The 25655-nt window shown below is 44.8% G+C and overlaps 2 protein-coding genes across 2 annotated transcripts in view; both read left to right on the plus strand.

The window, feature by feature from the left end:
- Positions 1-616: 616 nt before the first annotated feature.
- Positions 617-18903, plus strand: LOC123235418 (bactericidal permeability-increasing protein-like). Its single transcript, XM_044661540.1, has 15 exons — positions 617-752; positions 848-962; positions 2301-2429; positions 3491-3646; positions 3728-3791; positions 5271-5331; positions 5488-5579; positions 6542-6718; positions 7410-7469; positions 13139-13306; positions 15594-15661; positions 15893-15935; positions 16406-16469; positions 17048-17124; positions 18624-18903. The coding sequence occupies exons 1-15, from the start codon at positions 617-619 to the stop codon at positions 18663-18665; spliced, it is 1452 nt and encodes a 483-aa protein (XP_044517475.1). The 3' UTR covers positions 18666-18903.
- A 2153-nt stretch (positions 18904-21056) lies between these two features.
- Positions 21057-25655, plus strand: part of LOC123235419 — a 14870-nt gene continuing 10271 nt past the window's right edge. Inside the window, exons 1-2 of the mRNA XM_044661541.1 lie at positions 21057-21145; positions 22799-22895. Of these exons, the coding sequence (XP_044517476.1) occupies positions 21134-21145; positions 22799-22895 (109 nt within the window). The 5' untranslated portion in view covers positions 21057-21133. The remainder of the gene's footprint in view (positions 21146-22798; positions 22896-25655) is intronic.

Here is a 25655-nt window from a genome sequence, read left to right on the forward strand (position 1 = left end):
TAGAGTTGGGGTAGAAGTCTGGTGTGAGTAAAGGCAAGTTAGAGAGGAATTGGGGAGAGGGGACAAAGCAGTCCAATTTGACCGAAGCTTATGAGGGGATTGAAGAGAAACAAAGATAAAAAAGTAAGAGGGAAAAGCCCTCGAATAGCAGTTTCACTTGCACAGGGGGGTATACATTTGAGTCTGTGTGGAGGATTGTGGACCTGTCTGCGTCTCTGGGCTGAAGAGGTCCCCAAACTTTCCTTGCATTTTCTCACCTCCAAACCTTTATTCAGGCTGTATCCCTCAGCCTAGGATACTCTTTTCCTTCTTTACCAAATCCTGCCCACCCCTCAAGTCCAGTTCACATTTTATTTCTTTCCTGCCTATTGTGTGGCAGTGTCCTGCTCCCTTCCTCTAAGATGGGGACACACTTCCTAAGTCCAGTTACAAGTCTAGATTTAGCTAGGATAGTCCTTGAACAGCAGATCCACAGTCCATTGCTGGGCTCTGCCCAACAGCTTTCCAGCTTGGTGGGATATAACTCTGAGAGCCTGGTGTTGCTTCACAAAATGCCGACATCTTTGTAGCTAACTCACTGACGGAGAGGGAAGAAGTCATCCCATTCCATTTGCTGATGTTCAGTCCTTCCCACAGCAGGGCCCGGAGAAGCCTAAAGATGCTGTGGGTCCTCGTCATGTTGCTGGGCATAGGAACGGAGGCATCGGCTCCTGGAATAAAAGCAGAGGTCACTCTGAAGGGCCTGGACTATGGTTAGTGCTCCATGATGGATGGGGTGTGGGGGGGAGGCTGTGGTGCTGGGGAGATGAACAAGAAGTGATCCATGGTCCCATTGGTCTCATTGCAGGGAAACAGGTTGGGATGGAATTTCTGAAGTCAGCCCTGCTGCAGCTGTCCATCCCAGACCTCCAGGGCTCCTACTCCATCCCCCTAGTGGGCCATGTGGAGTATGCAATGACAGGGTGAGTGGGATAAAAATGGGGGGGGGGCTTCCCAGTAACTGCTCCCCAAAACCTCAGCCCTACCAGGTGAGACCCTTCCTGCTCTCCCAGTCCTTGCCTTCACTCTGCTCAAATCCCTCCACAGACATCTGATTTTGCTTTTAAGTTTCCCTGCTTGTCCCTTCTTCCCCTTGCTCCTATTTCCCTCCCAAGCGCCTCTAACTCAGGCTTATATTATTATATAAGAATTAATTAGTAGTACATTATAACTAATTAGTATGATATTATTATAGACTAAAAGTATCATTTGGAAGGAATCTTTGAACAGAGAATGTTCAAACTTGGGTGGTATGATGTAATAGAAAGCTGAAGGAGACCTGCCTCAGATACTTATTTGTGTGACCAGGGGCAAGTCACATAACCTCTCAGAGTCTCAATTTCCTCATCAGTAAAATGGGCCTAATAAGTCAGGTGTTACCTATTGCCTAGGGTTATTAGAAGCAGAGTATTCTACAAATCTTAAAGTATTATATAAATATGAATTATTGCTTTCCAGGAGATCTCCTTTCCCTCCCTCATCTTACAGATGAGGAAACTGAGGCTATCAGAATGCAAGCTCTTTATTACACCAAACAATAAGATGTTGAAACCTCCAAGTCTCAGAGTACTACTGCCTTAGGTGTTAAAATTAAGTGAGATGGGGTCAGCTGGGCAGTTCAATGGATAGAAAGCGAGGTCTAAAATTAGAAAGTCCCAAGTTCAAATTTGACTTTCCAGATGTGTGGCCCTGAGCAAGTCACTTAATCCCCATTGCCTAGTCCTTCTGCCCTTCTGCCTTGAAATTAATTCATTGTATTGATTCTAAGATGGAAGATAAGGAAAGTAAGGTTTTTTTTTTAATTAAATGAGGTAATATCAATAAAATCCTTACTCCAGTGCTTGGCCTATAAGAAGTACCTTATATAAATGTTTATTCTCTCCTCTGCCCCTTCTCTTCAAGAGACCTGGATTATACTCCTCAAACTGGCATTAACTGGCTTTGTATTCCTCCCTTCCTCTGGGTTTAGATTTCCTCCACTGTGAAGTGAGAGCTAGATAATTTCTAGAGTTCTCCTTCCAGTTCTGATACTCTGTTTCTGCATTCTAAGGACCCTTTCCTCTTCAATGTTCTTTGTTCTATGACTGCTCAGACTACTTAAAAGCCTCAAACTCTCTACCCAGCAGAAGTTTGTTAGTGATGAAGGAGGCTTCCACCTGGGAAGTAATGGGACCTGAGGGGCAAAGGGGCTGGGAGGTAGGGGGGATCCTTGGGGAGAGGCCGGGCCAAGAAAGTCAGCTTCAGCTGGTGCTTTCCCACAGGTTCCAGGTAAAGGTTCTAAATCTGGGAGAGTCTTTGATTGCATTCGTGCCCAGCTCAGGGCTCAAACTATCCATGGGTCCTGCGGAGGCTGAAATTGACGGTCACTGGTCTGTGGTGGTATCATTAATGTAAGGACCTTGGAGGGAGGTTGGAAAGGGACAACTGAACCATCCCCATTCCCAATCCCACTTTGTTCCTGGGGTCCCTTCTTTTTCTGATGTTATCCCCAATCCCCCCATCAGAAGCTTCTCAATTCTCAAAGAACATGAACTTTTAATATTCTGGATCAGGAACCATGTAGTCCAATTCCCCCGTGCCCCTTCTCCCCGCTCCCCCTTAACAAATAGCAGATAAAGTAGCTGAGGCCTAGAGAGAGGAACACACTGCTAAGGTTACATGTTAAATAAATGGTGGCCAATATTTTTTTTAAACCCTTACCTTCCATCTTGGAATCAATACTAAGTATTAGTTCCAAGGCAAAAGAGAAGTAAGGGCTGGGAAACTGGGGTTAAGTGATTTGCCCAGGGTCCCAGAGCTAGGAAATATCTGAGGTTAGATTTGAAACCAGGACCTCCCATTTCTAGACCCGGCACTCTATCCACTGAGCCACCTAGCTGCCCTCGATCCAATATTTTAACATGGGGATTCTGAATTTGAGACTAAGGCTCATACCTTCCTGTATCCCGGGACCTCAAATTCCTTAATTTCCCAAACCCAGCCTTTTGAAGATATCCACTGCCTGTGCTCTCTTCAGGGCCCTGCAGCTGGGTTCACAGGTTCACAGGGTTAAGAAGTGGAAGGGGCCTGAGAAAGCATCTGGCCCAATGCTATCATTTTACTGAGAAAGGCGAAGACAATGAAACTTGAGAGTTTTGAATAACTTTTTGCTTACTCTGGCCAAAGTCTGTCCAGCCTTCAAGGTCCAGCTCACGCCTCCCCACTTCTTCCTGGAAGCTTCCTCTGACTACCTCGCTTATCAGTGAGGGTTGCTACAACAAAGTCTGGCCAGAGATGATGTAGATTGTTTCCTGTGAGAATCTGGCCATCCCAAATCTGAGTTAGAACTCTTGGAGTCCGCTGCCTCAGCGGGCAGCTGCTGCTCTCTGGTGGCCATGGGTGGGACTCCTCCCAAGCCCTGCATACTTGTGGGTGGCCTCCCTTCCCTCTCCTGTTCCATCCCACTCTGCAGACATGACAGCGGAACCTTCAAGCTCCATGTGAGGGACATGACCCTGGCTGTGCAAGTAAAGGTGGACTGGGATGGTGCCGGGCGGCTGGTTGTGAGCTCTGAGGGCTGTAGCAGCCACATTGGGAGCCTGGAAGTCACCTTCCACGGGGGAGCCAGGTAAGGGCAATGTTAGGGGGCTGTCCCAGGACATGAGAGAGGATATCGGGCCAACATATCCCTGTCTTTCCTCCCCTCTAGCTGGCTCTATAACATCTTCTTTGGAGTCCTGGAGGATCCCATTCGAAAGCAATTAAACAGCAAGGTAAGGTTCTACTGTCCAATATTCCCCATCCTGCCACAAAGGCCACCTCAGGCTTTTCCTCCTCTCCAAGACCATCCCCATGCTTTCAACAACTCAGTCTTTTCTCCCAATCGTTTCTAGACCTCGAACCTCTTTTATCCTCCTCTCATCTAGGGACCCCCCCCCTTTCCCTTCTTCCCCTTTTCAATCCTTTCTTCTCCCCAAGACCTGCTCCCCTCGAAGCTTCATCTACTCTCTTCAAATTTTAAGATTCCCTCCTGTTAGCTCTAGGCACCTCTCCTTCCCCCCCCCCCCATCCCTCTAATGACCAGAGGGTATGTGCTGCAGGGCATTCTAATATATATATCAATGGCTTGTTATATCACGGTGGCCAGGTCTTTGATATCATGTCATCATCAGCATGGGTCACAAGCCAGGTTATTGGGTCATCAGCACTTGAATGGTTGGTGTTCAGATCCAGAATCTGCCCAGAAACCCCAAGTTTGCCTGGTCTTGTTACTCCCATGGAAAGGCAATCAGTATAATGGGCTAGCTGTCACTTAATAATTGGTATCCTTGGTCAAATTACTTAACTTCCTTGGACCTTTGTAAATTCAAGACACATTTGTTCAGAAAAGTCCTGGGCTGGGCCAACAGGGATAAGAAGAGAGAATGGCAACAGCCTTTGGCCTCCTGGCATCTACGTGCTGGAAGAGGTAGGGAAGCTGGGGAAGGGAGAAACCAGCTGACCAGATAAACAGTACTAGAGTATATACCCAGGAATACAGAGAGATAGAGACAAAGTGAGTCAAAGATGGGAGGGAGGAAGGGGGGAGAGAGGAAGGAGAGACAGAGAGACAGACAGAGAGAAAAGGGAGAGAGACAGAGTGAGAGTGAGAAAGAGAAAGAGAGAGAGAGAGAGAGACAGGCAGAGAGAGAGAAAGAGAAAAAGGCAGAGAGAGAGACACACAGTCAGAAAGAGAGAGAGAGAAGATAAGAAGATAGAGAGTCAGAGAGAGAGAAAGAGAAAGGAAAAGAAAGAAAAGAGGGAGACATAGACACAAAGACGTATAGAGAGACCACGACAGAGAGGGCATTCAAGGGCCCTTTCAATGTAAAGATCAAATAAGACAACAATGTATGCAAAAGTGTTTTGCAAACCTTAAAGCAATAAATTAGTGCTATTATTGCTCCCTGCCCACTAGTCAGGTTACACCCTCCCTTAGCTCCAGTAGTCACATCTGAGAGCCTCCCCACTATCCCACTCCCATCCCTTGCCCCAGACAACGTAGATGATATATGGAGGAAAGAATGACGTGAAAAACCCTAGGCTCAGAGTTCCATGGATGGGATTCTGGGGACAAGAAGGGACTAGGTCAGGTTGATGTCCAGGCAGGAACTGAGGCCATGGAGGAGTAGAGTTAGTGAAACACCTCACAGATTTATGTTCCCTAAGATGCTCCTCCTTCCCCAACTCCCTGAAATTTTCTCCTTGTCCAGCTGTGTGAAAAGATTGGGAATGCAGTGCAAACTCTGGAACGAACATTGCAGACCATCCCAGGTCAGGAAATGTCCCTGGGAGCCTAAATACGGAAGGGAGAGGGTTGGGGACAGAGACATGAACTGTCAGTGGAAATATTTAGATGGGCTCATACCTAGGATTAGAGGAGAGACCTCTGAGGACAGGTGACTGAATCTCTCTTGCTCTGGTCCCCAGAATCCAGACATATAAGTCCCCTTGCAGACTTGAACTGTTCTCTGGTAGTAGCACCGCTGATTACAGAGCAAAGCATTGAACTGGATTTTAAGGTAATCTCCCTTCCCATTACTTTACTATCTTTCCCTTCTTTTCATCTTCCTCATCTTTTCATCTTTTCATCAATCCTCCTTCATCTTCCTTCTTTCCATCCTTCTTTTACCATCAACTTAGTCCTCCCTCCTTCTAAGCCTTTGATTCTTCTTCCTCCTCAGATTCTTTCTACTAAGTCTCACACTTTCCTATTCATCCTCTCAGAGTCTAAAGAAATTGTTCCCATTTTGCAGATGGGAAGAGATGAAACAGAATCAAATTACTAGCCCAAAGCAAATCTATAGCATATCTTGGTCTCTTGGGCCACTTCTCTTCTGAGCTTTCCTTTCCTACTAATGCCCCCTTTTATTGTTCCTTTAACCTCAAAAGCCCGTGTATACTTACTTTAGTTAGCTTGAGCATCCTAAGAGCCTGATTTTATTAATTATAAAATAAAGGGGCTGGATTAAAGTTCCTCCCAGCTCTGGTATTCTATGTTCTATATTCTAAGGTGGCTCTCAGATCTAACATTGTAGGTTTTTTCCTAACTAACCCCTGGTATCTGTCCTAGGAAAGGCTGAATGACCCATATCAGCAAGGCTTTTAGAGATTTCTGCAAGGGGTGGGATAGCAGTTGTGTTCATACCTGCCCAGGTCCCTTCCAGTTCTGACAATCTATGATTCTCAAGCACTTTACACTTTTCCCACCCATTATGCTCTTCTTTTGGATTTCACGTTGCTACATGGTCAGAAAAATTAGATTCTTTTCATAGAGAAACAAAGTGATGCTGAGAAAGGAGATGCACACAAGAAAGGAATGGCCCAACTGGGACTAGACCCCAGATCTCCCCTTCCTTACAGAGGGCTTCCACTTGGAAAGGGTCACTGTGTCCATTTACATGCAGTTTCGAATGGGCACTTTTGCATGTCCCTCACTCGGTTTCCCAGTCCTTTCCCCTCCCCATACCTGTCTACCACCCAGGGTGAATTCTACAGCCCAGCCAGCCATAAGGAATTCCCAGTTCCTCCCGCTCCATTCTCACTTTGGAAACAGAATGACCGCATGCTGCTCTTGGGTGTCTCCGACTTTGTGGCCAACTCAGCGGCCTTCGTTTACTACCAGGCCGGGGCGCTGTCCCGGACCTTTACGGATAGCCAGGCAAGTCGGAGGGTAGGACGGGGTGTGGGTGGGGCTGGGCGAGGAGAGGCGGGGCCAGAGGCTTCCGAGACTCCTAGCGCCCAGAGTTGGGGGTGGAGCTAAGGATTGTTGGAAGGAACATGACTGACATGTATAGTCTGGGGATGGAGCCAGAGCAGCATCTAACCGGGCTAGGACTGGGGAGAGGGGAGGGGACTGAAGAATGAGTTAAGGAGGAGATGAATGACAGTTATCTGGGGGAGGAGCTTATGTTGGAGGCAGGTCCAGGCGGTAATGGGCGGAGCTAGAGTGACAGCTAGCTTAGGCAGGGGCCAGGACTGGGGGGTGGGACCAGGCAGTAAACAGTCCCGCAAATAACATTTATTATATATTATTATTATATGGCAGACAGTGCTAAATGCTGGGCTACAAAAGCCCTCAAGGAGTTCACAGTCTAAGGCAGGACACAATGTAGGGCCCAACGGGACAGTACAGGATAACCTGGGGGTAGTCTGAGGCGGAAGGCACCAAGGTTAAGGAGGTCTGGAAAAGGCTTCTTGCAGAAGGCACGACTTTAGCTGGGTCTTGAAGGAAGGCTGGAGGGTGTAGGGAATGTGAGTGACAGCTAGCTAACACTGGGCTCAGGAGGGAAAGAAGGGCTGCCTGCTTGTGAAATGGGAGCTAAACAGGGCACCTTCCTTCATTATTCCAGATCCCCAAGGGGTTTCCCATACGCCTCAACACCGAGAGCTTCAAAACCCTTGTGCCGGAGGTGAGGGTCATCTATTTTGCTTCTCAGGCTGGAAACTGCTCAGCCACATCCCTTTGCTCTCTGTAGTCTCATTTTGGTCCAAATACATGAGCCTGTACTGCAAAGACAATTGCCTTAATTCTCTTAAAGGTAATTCTCTTAAAAATTTATTTCATCATGATACAGATAAGAAGCCCCTGCCCTCCGTCTAGAGTCATGAAATATAAGTCAACAAGCATTTATTAAGATCCTATTAGGTGCCAGGCATTGTGCTAAGGGATGGAGAGATAAAAGGGGGGGGGGGGGGGAAGAGAATCTTTTTCTTTCTTGTTCTCAAGCGTTCACTGTGTAATTGAGGAGAAGATATGCAAATAATTCTATTACAAATAAGATCTATAATACTGATAAATTGGCAGTAATTACACTAGGAAGGTGCTAAGATTAAGGAAGATAAGGAAAGGCTTCTTGTATAAGGTTAGATTTTAGCTGGGACTTGAAAGAAGTGGAGAAGGCCAGGAGGTAGAGAGGAGGAGGGAAAGTTCTAGTAATGAGCAGTGAAAATTCCCAGAGTAGGAATATCTTCCCAGAGATAGAATATCTTATTTAAGGAACTGCAAGGAGGCTCATATCACTGGATCAAAGAATATGTGAAGGAAAATAAAGTGTAAAAAGACTAGAAAGGTTGGGAAAGGGCCAAGTTATGAAGGGCTTTAAAAATTTGTGACAAGTGGAGGGAACCTTAGGGGACCACTTTCTCCTGCTACCTCATTTGTGAAGAAGGAACTGAGGTTCTGGAATTCCCTGAAGTCATACAGAAAGTGTCAGAACCAGGGTCTGAACCTTTGTTTTCCTGTCTAGGGTCCTTTTTGCTAATCACACAGCCTCTTTTCATTTGATGAAGAAGGAAATTGAGGCTCTGAGAGGGGGCCTAACTTGTCCAAGGTTTGAGAATCATGCCATATAAGGCTTGGTTAAAGGAACTAGGACTTAGAGAAAAAAATTTTAGGGAACACAAAACTATTTTTAGGTATCTGAAGTGATATATTTTTTTTTTCACTTAAAAGCAACATAGAGTTTAACAATTAAAAGAATCTAGCTTAATATTTCTTTTTCTTTCTTTCTTTCCTTCTTCCTTTCTTTCTCTCTTTCTTTTCTTTTCTTTTTTAATAAACTCTCACCTTCCACATTAGAATCAAAACTGTGTGTTGGTTCCAAGGCAGAAGAGTGGTAAAGGCTAGGCAATGGGGGTTAAGTGACTTGCCCAGGGTCACACAGTTAGGAAGTGTCTGAGGCCAGATTTGAACCTAGGACCTTTTAGGTCTTTAGGCCTGGTTCTCAATCCACTGAGCTACCCAGCTGCCCCCAGCTCAATATTTCTAAAGAATTAAGTCCATCTCCTTTTAGATATCCCATTGGCATGTCAAGCTCAACACATCCAAAACAGAACTTCCTTCTCTTTTTTTTTTCAGTTACCCTCATATTTTAATTTTTTCTCAATTACATGCAAAAAAAATTGACATTCATTAAAAAACTTTTTGAGTTCCAAATTCTCTCCCTTCCTTTTCTCCCTCATTGAAAAGTTAAGCAATTTGATAAGATAATACATGTACAGTCATGCAAAACATATTTCCATATTAGCCATGTTGTAAAAGAAAATGCAGTAAAAAAAAATCCCAAGCCAAAAAAAAATGAGAGTAAAAAAAGGTATGTTTCAAATCAGACTCCATCAGTTCTTTCTCTGGAGGTGGTTAGCATTTTTCATCATAAATCATTTGGAATTGTCTTGGATCTTTATATTGCTGAGAATTGATAGGTTATTCACAGTTAACCATCATATAAAATTGTTACTATATACAATGTTCTCTTGGTTCTTCTCACTTCACTTTGTATCAGATCATGTAAATTTTTCCAGGTTTTTCTAAAGACTTTCTGCTCGTTATTTCTTATAGCACAATAGTATTATTCCATCACAATCATATACCACAACTTGTTTAGCCATCCTCCAATTAACAGATATCTTCTTTATTTCCAATCCTTTGCCACCACAAAAAAAGCTTCTACAAATAGTTTTGTTCAAATAGGTCCTTTTCCCTTTTTTTTTTTTTTTTTTTTTAACCTCTTTTGGAGTATAGACCTGGTAGTGGTATTGCTAGATCAAGGGATATGCAGAGTTTTATAGCCCTTTGGGCATAGTTTCAAATTGTTCTTCAAATTTTGTATCAGTTCATAACTCTGCCAACGATGCCCCAATTTTTCTACAACCTTTCCAATATTTGTAATTTTCCTTTTCTGGCAAATTAGCCAATCTGATAGGTGTGAGGTGATTCCACAAAGTTGTTTTAGTTTACATTTCTGTAATCAATAGTCATTTAGAGCATTTTTTCATATGACTACAAATAGCTCTAATTTCTTTTTTTGAAATTGCCTGTTCATATCTTTTGACAATTTTATCGTTTGGGGAATCACTTGTATTCTTATAAATTTGACTCCATTCTCTATATACTTGAGAAACAAGGCCCTTAGAGAAACTTGCTGTAAATTTCCCCCCCTAGTTTCTTGCTTTCCATTCTAATCTTAGCAACATTGGTTTTTTTGTGCAAAAGCTTTTTAGTTTAATGTAATCAAAATCATCTATTTTACATCCCATAATGCTCTCCATCTCTTGTTCAGTCATAAATTCCTCCCTTATCCATAGATCCAACCAGTAAAATTTTCCATGCTCCCCTAATTTTCTTATATCATCCTTTATGTCTAAATCATGCACTCAGTTTGACCTTATGTGAGATATTGGTTTCTGCCTTGTTCCTACCAAACTGCTTCCAGTTTTCCCAGAAGTTATTGTCAAATAGTGAGTTCTTGTTCCAAAAGCTTTGAATTTATTGAACACTAGATTACTATGGTCATTTCTACTATAGGCTATTTACCTAATCTATTCCACTCATTGACCACTCTATTTCTTATCCAGTACTGAGTCATTTTGATAAATACTACTATATAATACAACTTGAGATCTGGTATGGCTAAGCCACCTTCCTTCACATTTTTTTTTATTGACATCCTTGATATTCTTAACCTTTAACAAAAGAACACTTCCAGATTAATTTTGTTATTATTTTATCTAGCTCTATAAAATAATTTTTGGTAGTTTGGTATGCCACTGAATAAGTAATTTAATTTAGATAGAATTGTCAGTTTTATTATATTGGCTCAGCCTATCCTTGAGCAGTTAATATTTCTATTTTCTTTTCTTTTTTTTTTAAACCCTTGACTTCTGTGTATTGGCTCATAGGTGGAAGAGTGGTAAGGGTGGGCAATGGGGGTCAAATGACTTATCCAAGGTCACACAGCTGGGAAGTATCTGAGGCCAGATTTGAACCTAGGACCTCCCATCTCTATGCCTGACTCTCAATCCACTGAGCTACCAGCTGCCCCGGTATGCAGCTATTTTAAATGGAATCTCTCTTTCTATCTCTACTGAATTTTGTTGGTAATATATAAAAATGCTAATGATTCTTGAAAGTCTTTAAAGAAGAATGGGAATTTGATTTGTTTAGTTTGTTCAGAGGGTGAAGGAGGAGGGGAGGAGAATAGGGAGAGGTTGTTACAGAGAGAAATTTCTCTTCCATAGAAGTAAAAATTTCCTATCAATTAATGTATTCAGAGTGACACAGAAATAGAATAGAGTGTGGGCAGCTAGGTGGCTCAGTGGATAGAGAGCCAGGTCTGAAAAAGGGAGGTCTGGGTTCAAATATGACTTCATAGATTTCCTAGCTTTGTGACCAAGTCACTTAACCCCACCTCCCCCAACTGTCTAGCCCTTACCACTTTTCTGCCTTGGAACAGATCGATTCTAAGATAGAAAGTAAGGGTTTAAAAAAAGAAAAAGAAATAGAATGGGCCACCTCAAGAGGCCAAGGGTTCTCTCTTATTAGAGGTCTTAAAGCAAAGTCTGGCTGACCATTTAGGGATGCTCTAAAGGGGATTCTTGTTCAGGGAGAGGTTACACCAAATGGAACCCAGCGTTCCTGTCAACTTGGAGATGCTCCACATAGTAAGTTAGTGGGGGTTAGTTAGGTCTCTTGGCTCCCTATCAATGCATCTTTCCACTTCCCTTTTGAGTCGGGATTATACATTTTCTAATAGTTCGTACAGAAATATATGCTTGCCACCAAAATTAGTCTGAATATCTATCATACTTCCTGGACTCCCTGGTTTCTTTCAAGTCACAGCTAAAGCCCTCACCTTCTGCAGGAAGCCCTTCCTTATCTTCCTTAATCTCTGTGATTTTCTCTAGTTTCTCCAGGACCATTAAACATTTTTTGTAGATAATTTACACAAATATCACAAAAGGGCATCACCTAGAACAACAGTACAACAGGAGGCATATGTCAGGAGAAATAGAGGAAAGCCTCTGGCACACTGAGTGCACCCCGTTGTGGCAAACCTTTGGAAGGTAAGGACAAGAGTCACTTAAGATAGGATGTGATCAGTAGAGAACTGTGAATCTTTGAGATCTTGAGTAATTAATTAAGGTATTATTAATAGCTCACATAGATGTAGTGCTTTAAGGCTTATGCTTTTTGTATGTTATCTCATTTGAGCCTCATAATTCCACGACATAAACGCTATTGTTGTCCCTTCTTACAGATCAGGAAACTGAGGTTCAGAGAGGCTAATTGACTTCACAAGGGTGACACAGCTAGGATAGTCCCAGCATTCACATTCAGGTCTTCCTGACTTTCAAGCCCAGTGTTTTACCCTTTATTCCACATTGCTTCCTTTTCTGAAACCCCATTTCTTTGGGACTCTATGGATAATAGTAACCATCTACTTACTACTGATCACAAGAGTAAAAAACCCAGGAAACAGGAATTATTCATTCTGAACATCAGCCGTCCTCATACAGGATAGGAAGGGAGGATGGGAATGACTGAGTTTCCTTTTTCTTTGGGGTTGAGAAAGGGAATAAGCATTTATGGAGCACCTCCTGTGTGCCAGGTACTGTGCGAAGCGCTTGACCGTTACTTTCTCATTTGACCCTGTTACAATCCCCATTTTATATTGAGGAAATGGAGGCAGATAGTCCAGAACTGTATATCCCACGATGTGAAGTCAGAGGGAGGAATGTTTTAGGGGCTCTGCAGAGGGCTTCCCTGAAGTCAAATCTGTCCTCCCCAAGCCTGTCACAGTCACGAACTCCAACGACTAGAGCTTCACAGCATCATAGAGTTTGGAGGCGGAAGGGACTCTCATCTAGGCGGACCCTTTTGTTTTTTAAATGGGGAAACAGTGGCCTAGTGAGAGCAAGTTACTTGCCCAAGGTCACACAGTCAGTAAAAAAACCGGAGCTGAGATTAGAGCTGAGACCAGATTTTCGTTAGGAGGAACACATGGTGGGCCTTGCGGGCTGTTCCCCAGGGGTTCACTCTCTTCTCCTGGGGCAGGACTGGGAAATTTGGGGACACCAAAGACAAACTTGACCCCTTAAGGGCTGCTCATGTCCCTCACCCCCCACCCCTCACCAATAGCTTCCTATTACACCCCCCCCCCCGGGGATCTAATCGAATTATTCTTCCCTCTCCCCCAAACAGAGTAGAAGGGGAGGGAAAGGGCCTCCAGCAGCTCCCTCCTCCGTGTCGGAGCTCATTCACCTTTTTGCCCCCCTTTCCATCTCTGTGCCCCATCTCCAGCTCCAGAAGCGATTCCCTAATACAACTATGGCCCTGAAGATCTTTGCTCGCCTTCCCCCCAGCCTCCGATCTCAGCCAGGCACTTTGCAACTTCTGCTGCCCGGGGCTTTGCAGGCCTTCGTTCTGCCCAACGCAACCTCGGCCGTACCAGTCTTCCTCTTGGATGTGGTGAGTGGGCCTCCCTTTACAAGCGGACCCCAAGTAGGGGTTTCCCTCTCACCTTCAGCCCGAGTCGTGGCCCCTGCTCCCGGCTCTCGGATGCCGAGGCTCGGCCCTACTTTTGCCCAGGATAGCTCCAGGCTCTGAACCACGGCGCTAGACCCAAGAGCCACGTGAGATGCCAATCCCGCGGAGAGCTGTCCTGGGCCCTGGTCCTAGCTGCAGGAGGGCCAGGCCAGGGGGCCAGATTCCCTCCCCTCCTACCATCCTCTGCTCACAAGAGACAGGCTTGCAGAGGGCTCTGCACACACAGGGAGCTCCACAAAGCCTGTCTAGTTGAGTTCAAGGGATATTTATTGAGCCCAATTGTGTCCTTAGCCCGGTGTTTGGCTTTCTGGGGATTGAGATAGAAGAGACAGGCCAGTTTCCTCCTTCAGGTCCCTTTTCCAAGGGGACCTGATGTTTATTGCTGTTCATTGCCTTAAGAAATATTTATTTATTTAAACTCTTACCTTCCATCTTAGAATCAGTACTGTGTATTGGCTCCAAGGCAGAAGAGTGGTAAGGGCTAGGCAATGGGGGTCAAGTGACTTGCCCAGGGTCACACAGCTCCAAAGTGTCTGAGGTCAGATTTGAACCCAGGACCTCCCATCTCTAGGTCTGGCTCTCCATCCACTGAACCACCCAGCTGACCCCTTCAGAAATATTTATTGACTGACTTTGGAATAAGGCTCTGAACATAGAAATAGAAAGGACTTCATACTTTAGAATATCAGAACTCAGGGGGAATGGCAAACATAAAATGTCAGTGATAAAAAGTGTCTTAGATAAAATGGATCTTAGAACATATGACCAAGTATGAGAACTGGAAGGATTTTAGAGAACATCTAGCCCAATCCTTTCATTTTACAGAAAAAGAACAAAAATGAAAACAAACAAAACAACAAACCCCAAAACCTGAGGTCCAGCGGAGGAAGTGTGCAGTTAAGAAAGGAGAGACTCATGGAGATTTCAGTGACTTGTACATAGTCACACACAGGTACTATTAAGGCAGCATTTGAATCTAGAACCAGTGCCTCTCCCAGTGGATGCTACTGCCTCTTGATTTCACTGTACAGGGCACTTTGCACTGCACAGATTAACTGGGACAACAAGATTCACATGTAGGAAATGAGGCAAGAACAGGACAGGGTAGAGAGAAGACATAGATTCAGGCCATGAGGGCTGCAGGAATTCTGGGAAGAGAGCTTCCTCTGGCCTTGGCTGGTCTTCCCTCCTGGAAGACGTGGGATGAGAGCCTGGGACCTGAAAGCTGAATAGTCTGTGAAGAGGTAAAGAGGAGGTGGCAGGGAATTTCCTGTGGGGTAAGAAGAATGTTTGAGAAGGAACAAGAAGACTGGTCTTGCTGTTAGGGACTGGTGTGGTCTTTCCTGTCCTGCCCCAGGGCCAGTCTTTGATCTCTGTTTTGGACTGAATCCCTAGAGAAGAGGTTCTTAACCTGGGGTCCATGAACTTAAAAATATTTTTTATAATTATATTTAAAAACAGCAATTCTGTGTATTTTACTTTAAACATTTAAAAATAAGAACATTAAAACATATTTCTGAGGGAGGCAACTGGGTGGCTCAGTGGATTGAGAGCCAGGGCTAGAGATAGGTCCTAGGTTCAAATATGACCTGCATGGCCCTGGATAAGTCACTTAACCCCCATTGCCTAGCCCTTACTGCTCTTCTGCCTTGGAAACAATATACAGTATTGATTCTAAGATGGAAGGTAAGGGTTTAAAATTTTTTTAAAAGAAAAATAAATGAAATTGAAAAAGAAAGTCATTTCACATCCTGAATTTGTTTTCTCATCTGTGAAATGAGAGTAATTATCCTTGGGCCCCCTCCTTCCCAGGCTTCCTCTGTAAAGAAAGTACTTTGTAAAACCTTAAGGATCTTGTAATTGTGCAGAAAAGAGAGCCCTGATGACCTGGGTTCAAAACTGGCCTCAGACACTTTCCAGCTGTGTGACCATGGGCAAGTCACTTAACCCCAATGCCTAGCCCTTACCACTCTTCTGCCTTAGAACCAGTTGGTTCTAAGACAGAAGGTAAGGCTTTTAAAAAAAAAATTTTTTTTTTTCTGAGAAGAGGTCTGTGGGGCCCAATGACAGAGAAAAGGTTAAGAACTGTTGCCCTAGGCTAGGAGAACTCAGTTTCCACTGATGGAACCCACTTGGCTGGTGTGAAAGGGGCAGGGGCTGGGGATACTCAGGGAGGGGCCAGGTTATGGAACTGGAATCTCCTTGGCAGGATACCGAAGCCTCAGGCCAGGTCTTTGCTTCTGGAAAGAACATCGGGGCTTCTCTGAAGCTGACTAAGTGAGTCCCCTCTACTTCCCCCATCTCTAGGTGTTTCCTCTATCCTTGGAGGGCGTGGTTCCGGGTTTAGGGGAATTGAAGCTACTTCCCAGTGGGAAAGAAGATTGGGGTTGGGAAGCAGAGGGGGCCAAACCTATCTCCCTCCCCCCTTGCCTCCCCTCAAGGTGAGACCCGAGTACCACTTCAACTCTTAAGCTACTGCAGGCTCTCACTCATGTCCTCTTCCTACAGCTTCAGCCTGACCCTGGCTCATTCAGATGTGGGGCCTTTCCCGGTAAGTGTCCAGTGTTTCTGAGTCAAGGAATCAATCCCCCAACCCCAGTGACCTCAGGGTCGGGCAGCTACTCACACACTGTCCCACACTCTCTGGGCATTTTGTCCCTGGAGAAGCAGGGGAAGGCTATATCCCTGCAGGTCCTCCCACAGCTGGTCAAAGGAGGGAGCTGGGGCAATGTCAGGCTTGAAGAGCCCTATAGGGGCAAGGGCCTGACAAGGTCTATAAATCCCAACAATAGCCCCTCCTTCCTTTCTTGCTTTTCTGCTCAGCCCACTTTCTCCTTTCTTCCTCCTAGACTCATAGAAGGTCAGAACTGGAAGGATCCTTAGAATGTAGACTGTTTGACCTGGAGGGGACCACCGTCAGGCCCAGCCCATTGCTCTTTGCATTCTAACTTCATCCTCCTCCCTTTCATCTTATCTCTTCCGTTGGTCCCTCTCCTATGGACTCTCACATCTCATTCCCAGGTTGACAAACTGGAGACTTTGATGAATATTGCCCTGAAGTCAGCCATACTGCCTAGGATCAATAGTGAGTTTTAACCAATTCGAACCTTACCTCTCCCCCAGGGAAAATGTTATTAATAATAAAAATGATATCAAACCACAACTAGAATTCTATTCCTAGAGACAGCAAGGAGAGGGACTGGAGCAAATCCTCACATCTGTCCTCATCCTCACTATCCTGAGAGGAAGGCCAGTCAGAGTTTATCATCAAGCTCATTTTATAGATTTGGTGCAAAGAAAAGTGATTTGCTCATTGTCACTGCTGGATCAGTGGCTGAACTAGAATTCTTGGCCAGGTCACTTGTCTTTGTAGCAGCTTCTGGGGAACAGCAGTGGATGGAGAAATGGCAAACACTGAAAACGGCCAAACAAAAAATGGGAGAGGGTTTAAGCTGGAAGGGGAAATGAGGGTCCCTGAGCACCCTTAACCACAGGTGTAGCTCTCCTCATACAGAGAACCTTCTATCTGTATCCTCATGCCGGGTGGAGCCCCCTGGGAGGCTGCTGGGGCTAGGGAGTCAGGTAGACCTTAATTGGGTTTAGTGAGTATCATACTCTGGGTTGGGGATGGAGAAGTGAACTCATCTCATAACCTTCTCCCAGGAAAACTCAAGAATGGCTTCCCTCTGCCCACTCTGCCCAAGGCCAGCCTTCAAGATATGGTCATCAACATCCAAGAGGTGGGTGTCAACTAACTCTCTTAATAGAAACCCAGTTCCTGTATCCCAGGGGCCAGCAACTTGCTCCCAGAGCACTGGCCTATCCCTTCTCCCTCCCTTCCCTTTAAATTTTCAGCAGTATTCCTCCTGCTTTTCTTTCCCACTTCAGTCTCCAGGGTGGCGGATGCATAGCTTAGTAAAGAACTACCTCTTTTACGTGCTGCCTCCTGCCCTTGCCAAGTCCCTTCTGTTTTAGTTTCTGTTCCACCTCTCTGTTTTGAGAGGCTCTGAGTAAGTTTCTTGTCTTTTCTAGGTTTTCTTTTCCTTGTCTGTTAAATGAGCAGGTTGTAGTCATATCACTAAGCACCCTTTGGGCCCTGGAACCCTCTCTCTTAAGTTCAACATTCAAAGTAGAGGGGAATAGTTGTAACATTCAATTCAGGGGTTCCTTCAGGTTTGGACATGCATCCAGCTTAGAGTTCTGTCATCATGATGTTCTTTTCTCTCTCTTTTTCTGGCTCTCCCATCCAGAGAACAGAGAACAACAGTGAAACCCTCCAGAAACAAGAAGTTTAATCTTTTCATTAGACAGTTGAGAAACCTTAATTAATAAGCATCCTGTTGGTGGGATGGACTGTCCCAAGAAGCAGTCGATTCCTTACTAGGGGAAATGAATGCTGGCTGACCTTCACTCCTCCCCATCCCCATCCCAAGGGGTCCTCCCTGGACTGGAGAGAGCCTGCCCTGGGGGAGAGGGTGGAGTGAATAACACTGACAGCCTTTCTGCTTCTGGTCTAAAGAGCACCAAGGAAAGTGCTGTTCCCTTGAATGACCAACCATAGAATAGTACTGTGACTGCCCTACTGGAAACTAGAGCTGAGAAAGCCCTTAGATCATCCCGCCCAATCCTTTGATTTTATAAATGAGGGAAACAGAGGCCCTATGAGGTTAGGTTACTTGCCCAAGGTCACACAGGTATTGATCCAATCTCCTTTTATAAAGGAGGAAATTGAGGCCCAAAGACAGGGAGTGGCTTGCCTAATATCTCTTGTTGTTGTTCAGTTGTATCAGATTCTTCATAATCCCCATTTGGGGTTTTCTTGGCAAAGATCCTGGAGTGATTTGCCATTTCCTTCTCCAGCTCATTTTACAGATGAGGAAACAGAGGCAAACAAGGCTAAGTGACTTGCCCAGGTCATACAGCCAATAAGTGTCAGGCAGGATTTGAACTCAGGAAAAAGAGTTTTCTGGACTCCAGACCCAGTGCTCTATCTACTATGCTACCTAATTGTGCAATATCACATAGTTTCTAGCAAAACTCATAGTTTTCAGATCTTCTCCCTTTAAATCTGATCCTCTTCCAGGGTGCTTTCCACTTGTAGCTTTCAACATAACTTAGACTGGGGCCTGGGCAGTCCTCAGAAAGTCCCCCTTGAATCTGGAAGTATTAAGAACTTAGAAGAATGTGACTAGTGACCCCCTTCTTCACTTCACTGACTGAAAGCCTTTTGTTTCTGCAGGGCTTTTTGGCCATTGCCACAGATGTCCATTATGGAGCCTGAATCTGCCTGCTCTGGAAGACCTGTCCCTCCCAGTGGCCCAAGCCGGTGCTTGGTCCCTATGTGCTTTGGCTGTGCCTGGCTCCCTCCTTTTTTTGTACCTGTCTGAATCCTACAGAAGCCAGCTTTCAGGGCTGGAGAGAGTGGAGGTCTTGGGGGCCTCAGGCTCTCCCCTGGGCAACATGGCCTCCTTTAGGGATCATCTGCTGCTCCTGGGAATAAATGCCTAGCCAAACTGTCATTCTCCTTGAACTCTTTATTTATTTAATCCCCCCCCCCATGGTTACATAATTCTTGTCTCCCTCCCCTCTTCCCTCCCAGAGCTGACAAGCAATTCTACTGGGTTATACATGTATTATCACTCAGTACCTATTTCCATATTATTCATTTTTGTAAGAGTCATCTTTTAAAACCAAAACCCCAAGTCCTATACCCATATGAATAAATGATAAACCATACATTTTCTTTTGTGTTTCTGCTCCCACAGTTCTTCCTTTGGACGTGGATAGCATCTTTCTCATAAGTCCCTCAGAAATGTCCTGGATCATCGCATTGCTTTTAGTGGCAAAGTCTATTATATTTGATTGTCCCACAGTGTTTCAGTTACTGTGCATAATGTTGAACTTTTAATTTAAACACTTACAGGGTCACTATGATACAAGGAGCCTTTGGCTGAGTTCCTGTAAAAAGACAATCTGGAATGGCTATGGCCCTCTGAGCTTGAAGAGGGGCTCTAGGGTCCATACTTGGGATAGCAACTATCAGTCAAATCATTAGTCACCAGGTATCTATAGCAAGCACCTGTTGAGTACCCTGCTCCATTAGATCATATTAAGGCTATGAAAAAGCATAAGACCCAGTTCAGATGTCACCTCCACTATGAAGTCTTTCTTGATTGTCCCAACGAAAAGTGATAACCCTGCATAGCCCTTTGTCCGTCTAAGCATAGTGGTCTTCTAAGGTTACAGCTCTGACCCATTTGTTTTCCCTGCATTATCTCTTAGGTGATCTCATCTACTCCTATTGCTAAGGGCAGGGAATGTAACTATAAGCAAGAAGAAAAATAGTTCCTACCTTTAAGTTTACACTCTTAACAGAGGAAAATATGACAGAGAAGGAAGTTGAAAAGGGGGGTAAGCAGGAAGAGAGACATTACCTGTGGGAGCATGATGGAGAAAATACAGAAAATCAAGTGTAAAACCAGAGAAGAATGAAGAAAGATACTGCTGGCATGGGTACTTTTCTCAAAATGGAGGTTTGGGAAGAACCCACCCAATCAGAGGAAGAGGGGGATGCACGGGAGGAGTGAACTTCTGGGATGAACACTTTTAGTAGTAGCAAAGAACCAGAAACAAAGTTGATGTCCATTTGCTGGAACAAGGCCAAACAAAATGTAGTAATAATGATGAGTACAACTATGTTGTAAGAAATGATGAGTGCTAAGAATTCAGACAGGAATAGGAAGGTTTGTAGTAACTGATGCAAAGTGAAGTAAGCACTAAGCTTCTACACTCCCACTATATAAGGAGTTTAGAGTAGATGATCTCTAAGATCCCTTCCACTTCTAGTCCTTATAAGTTCTAAAACTCAAGTTTTTCACCTTTGGCATTATCCTAAGGCCCCTTCTTCCTCTAACATTCTATGTCCTAAGGCCCCTTCTTCCTCTAACATTCCATGTCCTAAGGCCCCTTCTTCCTCTAACATTCCATGTCCTAAGGCCCCTTCTTCCTCTAACATTCTATGTCCTAAGGCCCCTTCCTCTAACATTCTATGTCCTAAGGCCCCTTCTTCCTCTAACATTCCATGTCCTAAGGCCCCTTCCTCTAACATTCTATGTCCTAAGGCCCCTTCTTCCTCTGACATTCTATATCCTAAAGCCCCTTCCAACTCTACCATTCTGTGTGCTAAGACTCCTTCTAACTTCAACATTTTCTATGTCCTAAGGCCTTTTTCTGGTCTAACATTTTATGTCCCTAGGGCCCCTTCCAATGCTAAGATTCTACATTGAAGCCCCCTTTTCTACTCTAATATTGTGTTCTATGATCTCTTCCAGCACTGTAAGGTCTGCTATGTCTTTCTCCTAGAAATCCTCAAGGGCCCAGGCTCATCCCCTACCCACTTCTGCATTCAGTATATTAGGAGATGGAGATGGCGAAGTGCTCCCAGGCCTAGGAAGAATGGGTAGGAAATGTGACCTGCCCCCTACTCCACTCTCTGAACATCCCTACAGATCTTGGTAACTCCCACAGTCCCCCCAGGGCTTGTTCCCACATGGGGGAGGGATGGGAAGCTTCTGTCAGAGTAGAGTCCTGGGACTTGTCCTTGACACCGAGGAGTGGGAGGAAGGGGTAGGAGGGTGGAGGGGAGGAGGGGAAGGAGGTTGGGCTTTAGCTCTGGTTCTAACATGCATCTGAGCTGCTGTTTTCCTCCTCTCATCTCCCTGGGAGCGTGAGCCGAGGTGTCCTGCCCTGATGCCACTCGTGGTAAGTTCAGAACTCAGCTATGCCCAAATTGGGGGGTGGGGAGAAAGGAGGAAGGAGGTAGAAAGACCAGCCCTCTAATCCCAGGATGGAGAGACATCTTTGGGGGTGGGGGTGGGAATGATGGGTTTCTTTTCCCCTCCTAAAGGTTGCTCAGTTTCCAGATGTTAAGTGGTATTCCTAGCACCCAGACAGACAAAGGGAGCCTTTCCTAGTCCCTGGATATGAGTTTTTCCATCTACAGATGTGGGATTTCCTCTAGGCCCCCCCAAAGCCACAGAAGTGTAGCTTGTCCCAATCTCCCAAGCATGGGAAGCTCTTTTTATCCCCTTCTGAGAAGTCCTGTGGGATGAGAGGGAAGGCCTGGAGATGGCTTGGTTTGAGAGCTTCTCTCAGGGTACCTGAGTGTGTGTGAGTGTGTGAAGCCCAACAAATGTCCCCCTCCCTTCCTAGGTGGCATGGAGCACGTAGGCTGACAATGACTAAGGACCTGCAGGACCAGAGATAGAACAGATGCAGGGAGCTGGAGGGTGGGGGAGGGGTCAAGAGCCATACCTGGCCTGGGGGTTGGGCAGCCAGGCCCAGGCACTCATAACTTATTCTGTTTGCTTTTTTTTTTTTTTAAACCCTTACCTTCCACCTTAGAATCAATACTGTGTTCCATGGCAGAAGAACAGTAAGGGCTAGGCAATGGGGTTAAAGGACTTGCCCAGGGTCACACAGCTAGGAAGTGTCTGAAGCTAGATTTGAACCTAGGACCTCCCATCTTTGGGTCTGGCTCTCAATCCCCTGAGCCATCCATAGTCCTGATGGAAGTCAGATTCCTAGAATATCAAAGATGGAAAGGCTCTTAGAGACCATCCAGTTTAATTTTCTCTTTTTTTGGAGGGAAGTATGGTTTGTTTTTTAAGCCTTCACCTTCCACCTTAAAATCAATACTATGTATTGGCTCTAAGACATAAAGAGTGGTAAGGGCTAGGCCAAGGGGTTTAAGTGACTTGCCCAGGGTCATACAGTTGGGAAGTGTCTGAGGCCAGATTTGAACCCAGGACCTCCAGTCTCTGGACCTAGCTCTCAATCCACTGAGCCACCTATTTGCTCCTAGAGGGAAATATGCTGAGACCCACAATTGGGAGAGGATTCACCCAAGATCCCATGAGTTAGTGATTTTGAGAGGCACAGAGCCTAGGTCACTGAATACTCTGTCTCTCCATCACTGCTCCATCACACTTAGCTACCTCAACTACTCTCCTGGAGTCAGAACTGCCTATTTCCAAGAGAGGAAACTGAGACCAAGAGAAAGGGAACACCTGTTTTGAAAAGCATTTTGTGTTAAATTTAAGAAAGTGAGAGAAAATTTGGTGGGAGAAGCAATTAAGCAGCTTTAGTTCCCAGGAGGACTCTGGGATGGGATGAAGGCTCTCTCTTACAAAGAAGGAGAGAAAGGTAGTTTCTCCTCAGAAGGTACATAGGGGCTCTGGGCTTCAGAGTAGATTTTTATAAACTCAGAGCTTTGCTGCTCCCTTGCCCAGGTCCTAGATAGAAGAGCATTCCAGTTGTGGGGAGGGGTGTCTATATATTACATGGGGGAATTTCTGTAGTAGGTGTTCCTAGGTCTGTGTCTCCTCTCTTACTCCCTCTCCTTCCTTCCCACAGATGCTCTCTGTGCCCTATTCTCCCTGGCTCACCTTGGTGAGGACAGGAGCCGTGGGGATCCAAAGCAGCCGGCAGGCCCATGGCTCAAGAGGTCCTGGTAAGGACATCCTAGCGATGGTACCCAGAACTCTTGTAGACCAGGTACCCAAGAGCTGATGGCATGGAGGAGGGGCAATGAAGATGAAGAAATGGGCTTAAAGGGGTAGGGCCGGAAGATAGCAGGAGGGGACAGAGCTTGGCAAATAAGTTTTAGGTAATGCAGTTGAGGCAAGTCTGTTTGGAGCCTTTTAGTCTTTGTTCCCTTTCTTTGTCTCTTCCCTCCATTCCCTCTTGTCCCTTCCCATGGGCCCCCAGAGCCTGGAGAGTTCAGTTCCCAGGGCCATGAACTAGAGAACAAAGAGCCAAGTTCCTACAGGAAATGGACTGTGCTGTGCAGCTGGGCTCTGGGAAGTGTCACCTCAGATATCTCCATCTTATACATACCCAGATGTCGATTTCACATACCCTTCTGGTCTTGACTTGGCTACTATCTTGGCCATGGAGTCATGCCAAGCCCTTGGGTCTGAGGTTCTGGGAGTTGCAATCATCTTGACCTCTGCTTCTAGAATTTAGGACAGTGCCTGGAACCTAGTTGGCATTTAAAAAACGAACACTTGTTGTCTTGCCCAGGAAAGGAGCATCTTGGGTTGGCATAGCCCAGACTTGGGCTGAAAGGAAGTAGCTTGTTGAACAAACTAAGATGAACCAAGAAGCTGGAACCCGAGTTCCTTAGTGGGAAGGAAGAGATGCCCTTCTGGTTGTCATTCTCCACATCTGTGGTTGAACAAGAGGAGAGGACTTATGGGAAAGTAGGATGACTACAGTCAGACAAAAGGAAGACTTGATAATTCTCAGAAGTATTAGATGAATGAGGAGTTCATGGAGTATTTCTATGAAGAGAGGACAGGGATAGCAGCTCTTTGTCTTTTCCTGAAGGTTGCACCCTAGACCATAGTAGCTGTTGGGGTCCCTTCCAGCTACGGGTGCTTAAAGCACCTACAGGAAATCATCCTGAAGTGTGGAGCTGACAGGCCTCTAGGACATGTCTGAGATCAACCAACACATAGGGCCAATTGCCTCCTCAGAATCTTACATTATACACTGAATCGAGCCAACATTTGTTATGTGCAGGGTACTAGAAAAGCAAAATCATTCTTGTCTTCTAAGAACCAACCTTCTAATGGTGGAGACATCTGTGCATATGTAGGTACTTATGAAACACATATATGATAACCTGGGAGGTCCATGCAATTAGGGGGACAAGGAAAGGTCTCACACAGAAAATAGTACTTGAGCTGAATCTTTTTTTTTAAAATCCCTTACCTTCCATTTTAGAATTAATACTGTGTATTGGTTCCAAGGCAGAAGAGCAAGTAGTAAGGAAGGATTGGGTGATGGGACTTGAATAACTTGCCCAAAATCACACGGCTAGGAAGTGTTTGAGGTCAAATTTGAACCCAGGACCTCTTGTCTGGCTCTCAATCCACTGAGCCACCCAGCTGCCCCATCTTGAGATGAATCTTGAAGGAAACCAGATTCCCAAGGGTGGAGGTGAAGAGGGATTGTCTTCCAGGCATGGAGATCACCTAAGGCAAAGGCTAAGAGACAAAAGATGGAGGGTTGTGGATAAAGAACAGTAAGAAGATGAATTTATCTAGACCATAGAGTATGTGAAATAATGTGTAATACAGCTGGTAAGTTAGAGAAGGGCCAGGTTGGGAAGAACTTTAAGTGCTAAACAGAAAAGTTTAGAAGCACAGAATATAAAAATCTAGAAGGGATCTTAGAAAATCAAGTGCCAGCTCTGGAAAGGGGAGATCTTAGAGATCATCCAGTTACTTTGTCATACAAAAAGGGCTGGGAAACTTAATTTTCGCCAAGGCCAAATTGCAAATTAGTAATAGAAATAGAGCTCAGAGTCACTTTTTCCATTGTACTACACAATCTTTCAGGAAATATTTGCAGATACTATTTTTCATGTTAGCTTATTTGGGTTTTAGTTTTATATGAGTATTGTCTTACAACAGTGACCATTATGGAAGTATGTTTTGCACGATAATACATGTATAATCTAGATCAAATTACTTACCATCTCCAAGAGGGAGAAGAGAAGGAAGGGAGGGAGACAATTTGGATCTTAAGATTTCAGAACACTTATGTGGAAAATTGTTATCATGTGTAATTGGTAAAATAAAATCTCTTTAAAAAGAGAAATATTTGCTGAGCACAATCCATGGAAAATAATAATAGTTAATTTTTAAAAGCTCTCTTTTCTATGATGCTTTACTGTTAGCAAAGCCCTTTCCCCAGTACAACCCCTTCCACCTCACCTGCAGTTTTGGGAGAGATATTTGCACCATTTGTCCTTGCTGGAACTTAGCAAATACACAATGCTAAAATTCTAAAAGCTAATTAAAACTGGTTGACTAACTGATATCAACTGATAATCAAGGGAAGAAGGAAACAGATGCAAGCTCTTGAACTAAAGCAAGAGTGAATGCTTGCTCAGACATTCCCTAGCTGAGTGGCCCTGGACAAGTCACTTAACCCTAAATGTCTAACCGTTACCACTCTTCTGCTTTGGAACCAATACTTAATATTGATTCTAAGACAGAATTTAAGGAGTTTTTTTTTTTTTAACATTTATTAATATTCATTTTTAACATGGTTACATGATTCATGCTCCACCTTTCCCCTTCACCCCCCCCCCCCCGCACCTCCCCCCACCCTTGGCCGATGCGCATTTCCACTAGTTTTGTCATGTGTCCTTGATCAAGACCAATTTCCAAATTGTTGGTAGTTGCATTGGTGTGGTAGT

The sequence above is a fragment of the Gracilinanus agilis genome, chromosome 2 (genome assembly GCF_016433145.1).
Source record: "Gracilinanus agilis isolate LMUSP501 chromosome 2, AgileGrace, whole genome shotgun sequence".
Classification (NCBI taxonomy): domain Eukaryota; kingdom Metazoa; phylum Chordata; class Mammalia; order Didelphimorphia; family Didelphidae; genus Gracilinanus; species Gracilinanus agilis.

What these genes read in the sequence shown, in the direction of transcription:
- LOC123235418 (XM_044661540.1), top strand. Translation starts at nt 617, where the DNA reads ATGTTCAGTCCTTCCCACAGCAGGGCCCGGAGAAGCCTAAAGATGCTG. An exon ending in ACCTTCCACGGGGGAGCCAG is followed by an intron (nt 3,647 to 3,727) that starts GTAAGGGCAATG and finishes CCTCCCCTCTAG; the next exon opens with CTGGCTCTATAACATCTTCT. An exon ending in GAAAGCAATTAAACAGCAAG is followed by an intron (nt 3,792 to 5,270) that starts GTAAGGTTCTAC and finishes CTCCTTGTCCAG; the next exon opens with CTGTGTGAAAAGATTGGGAA.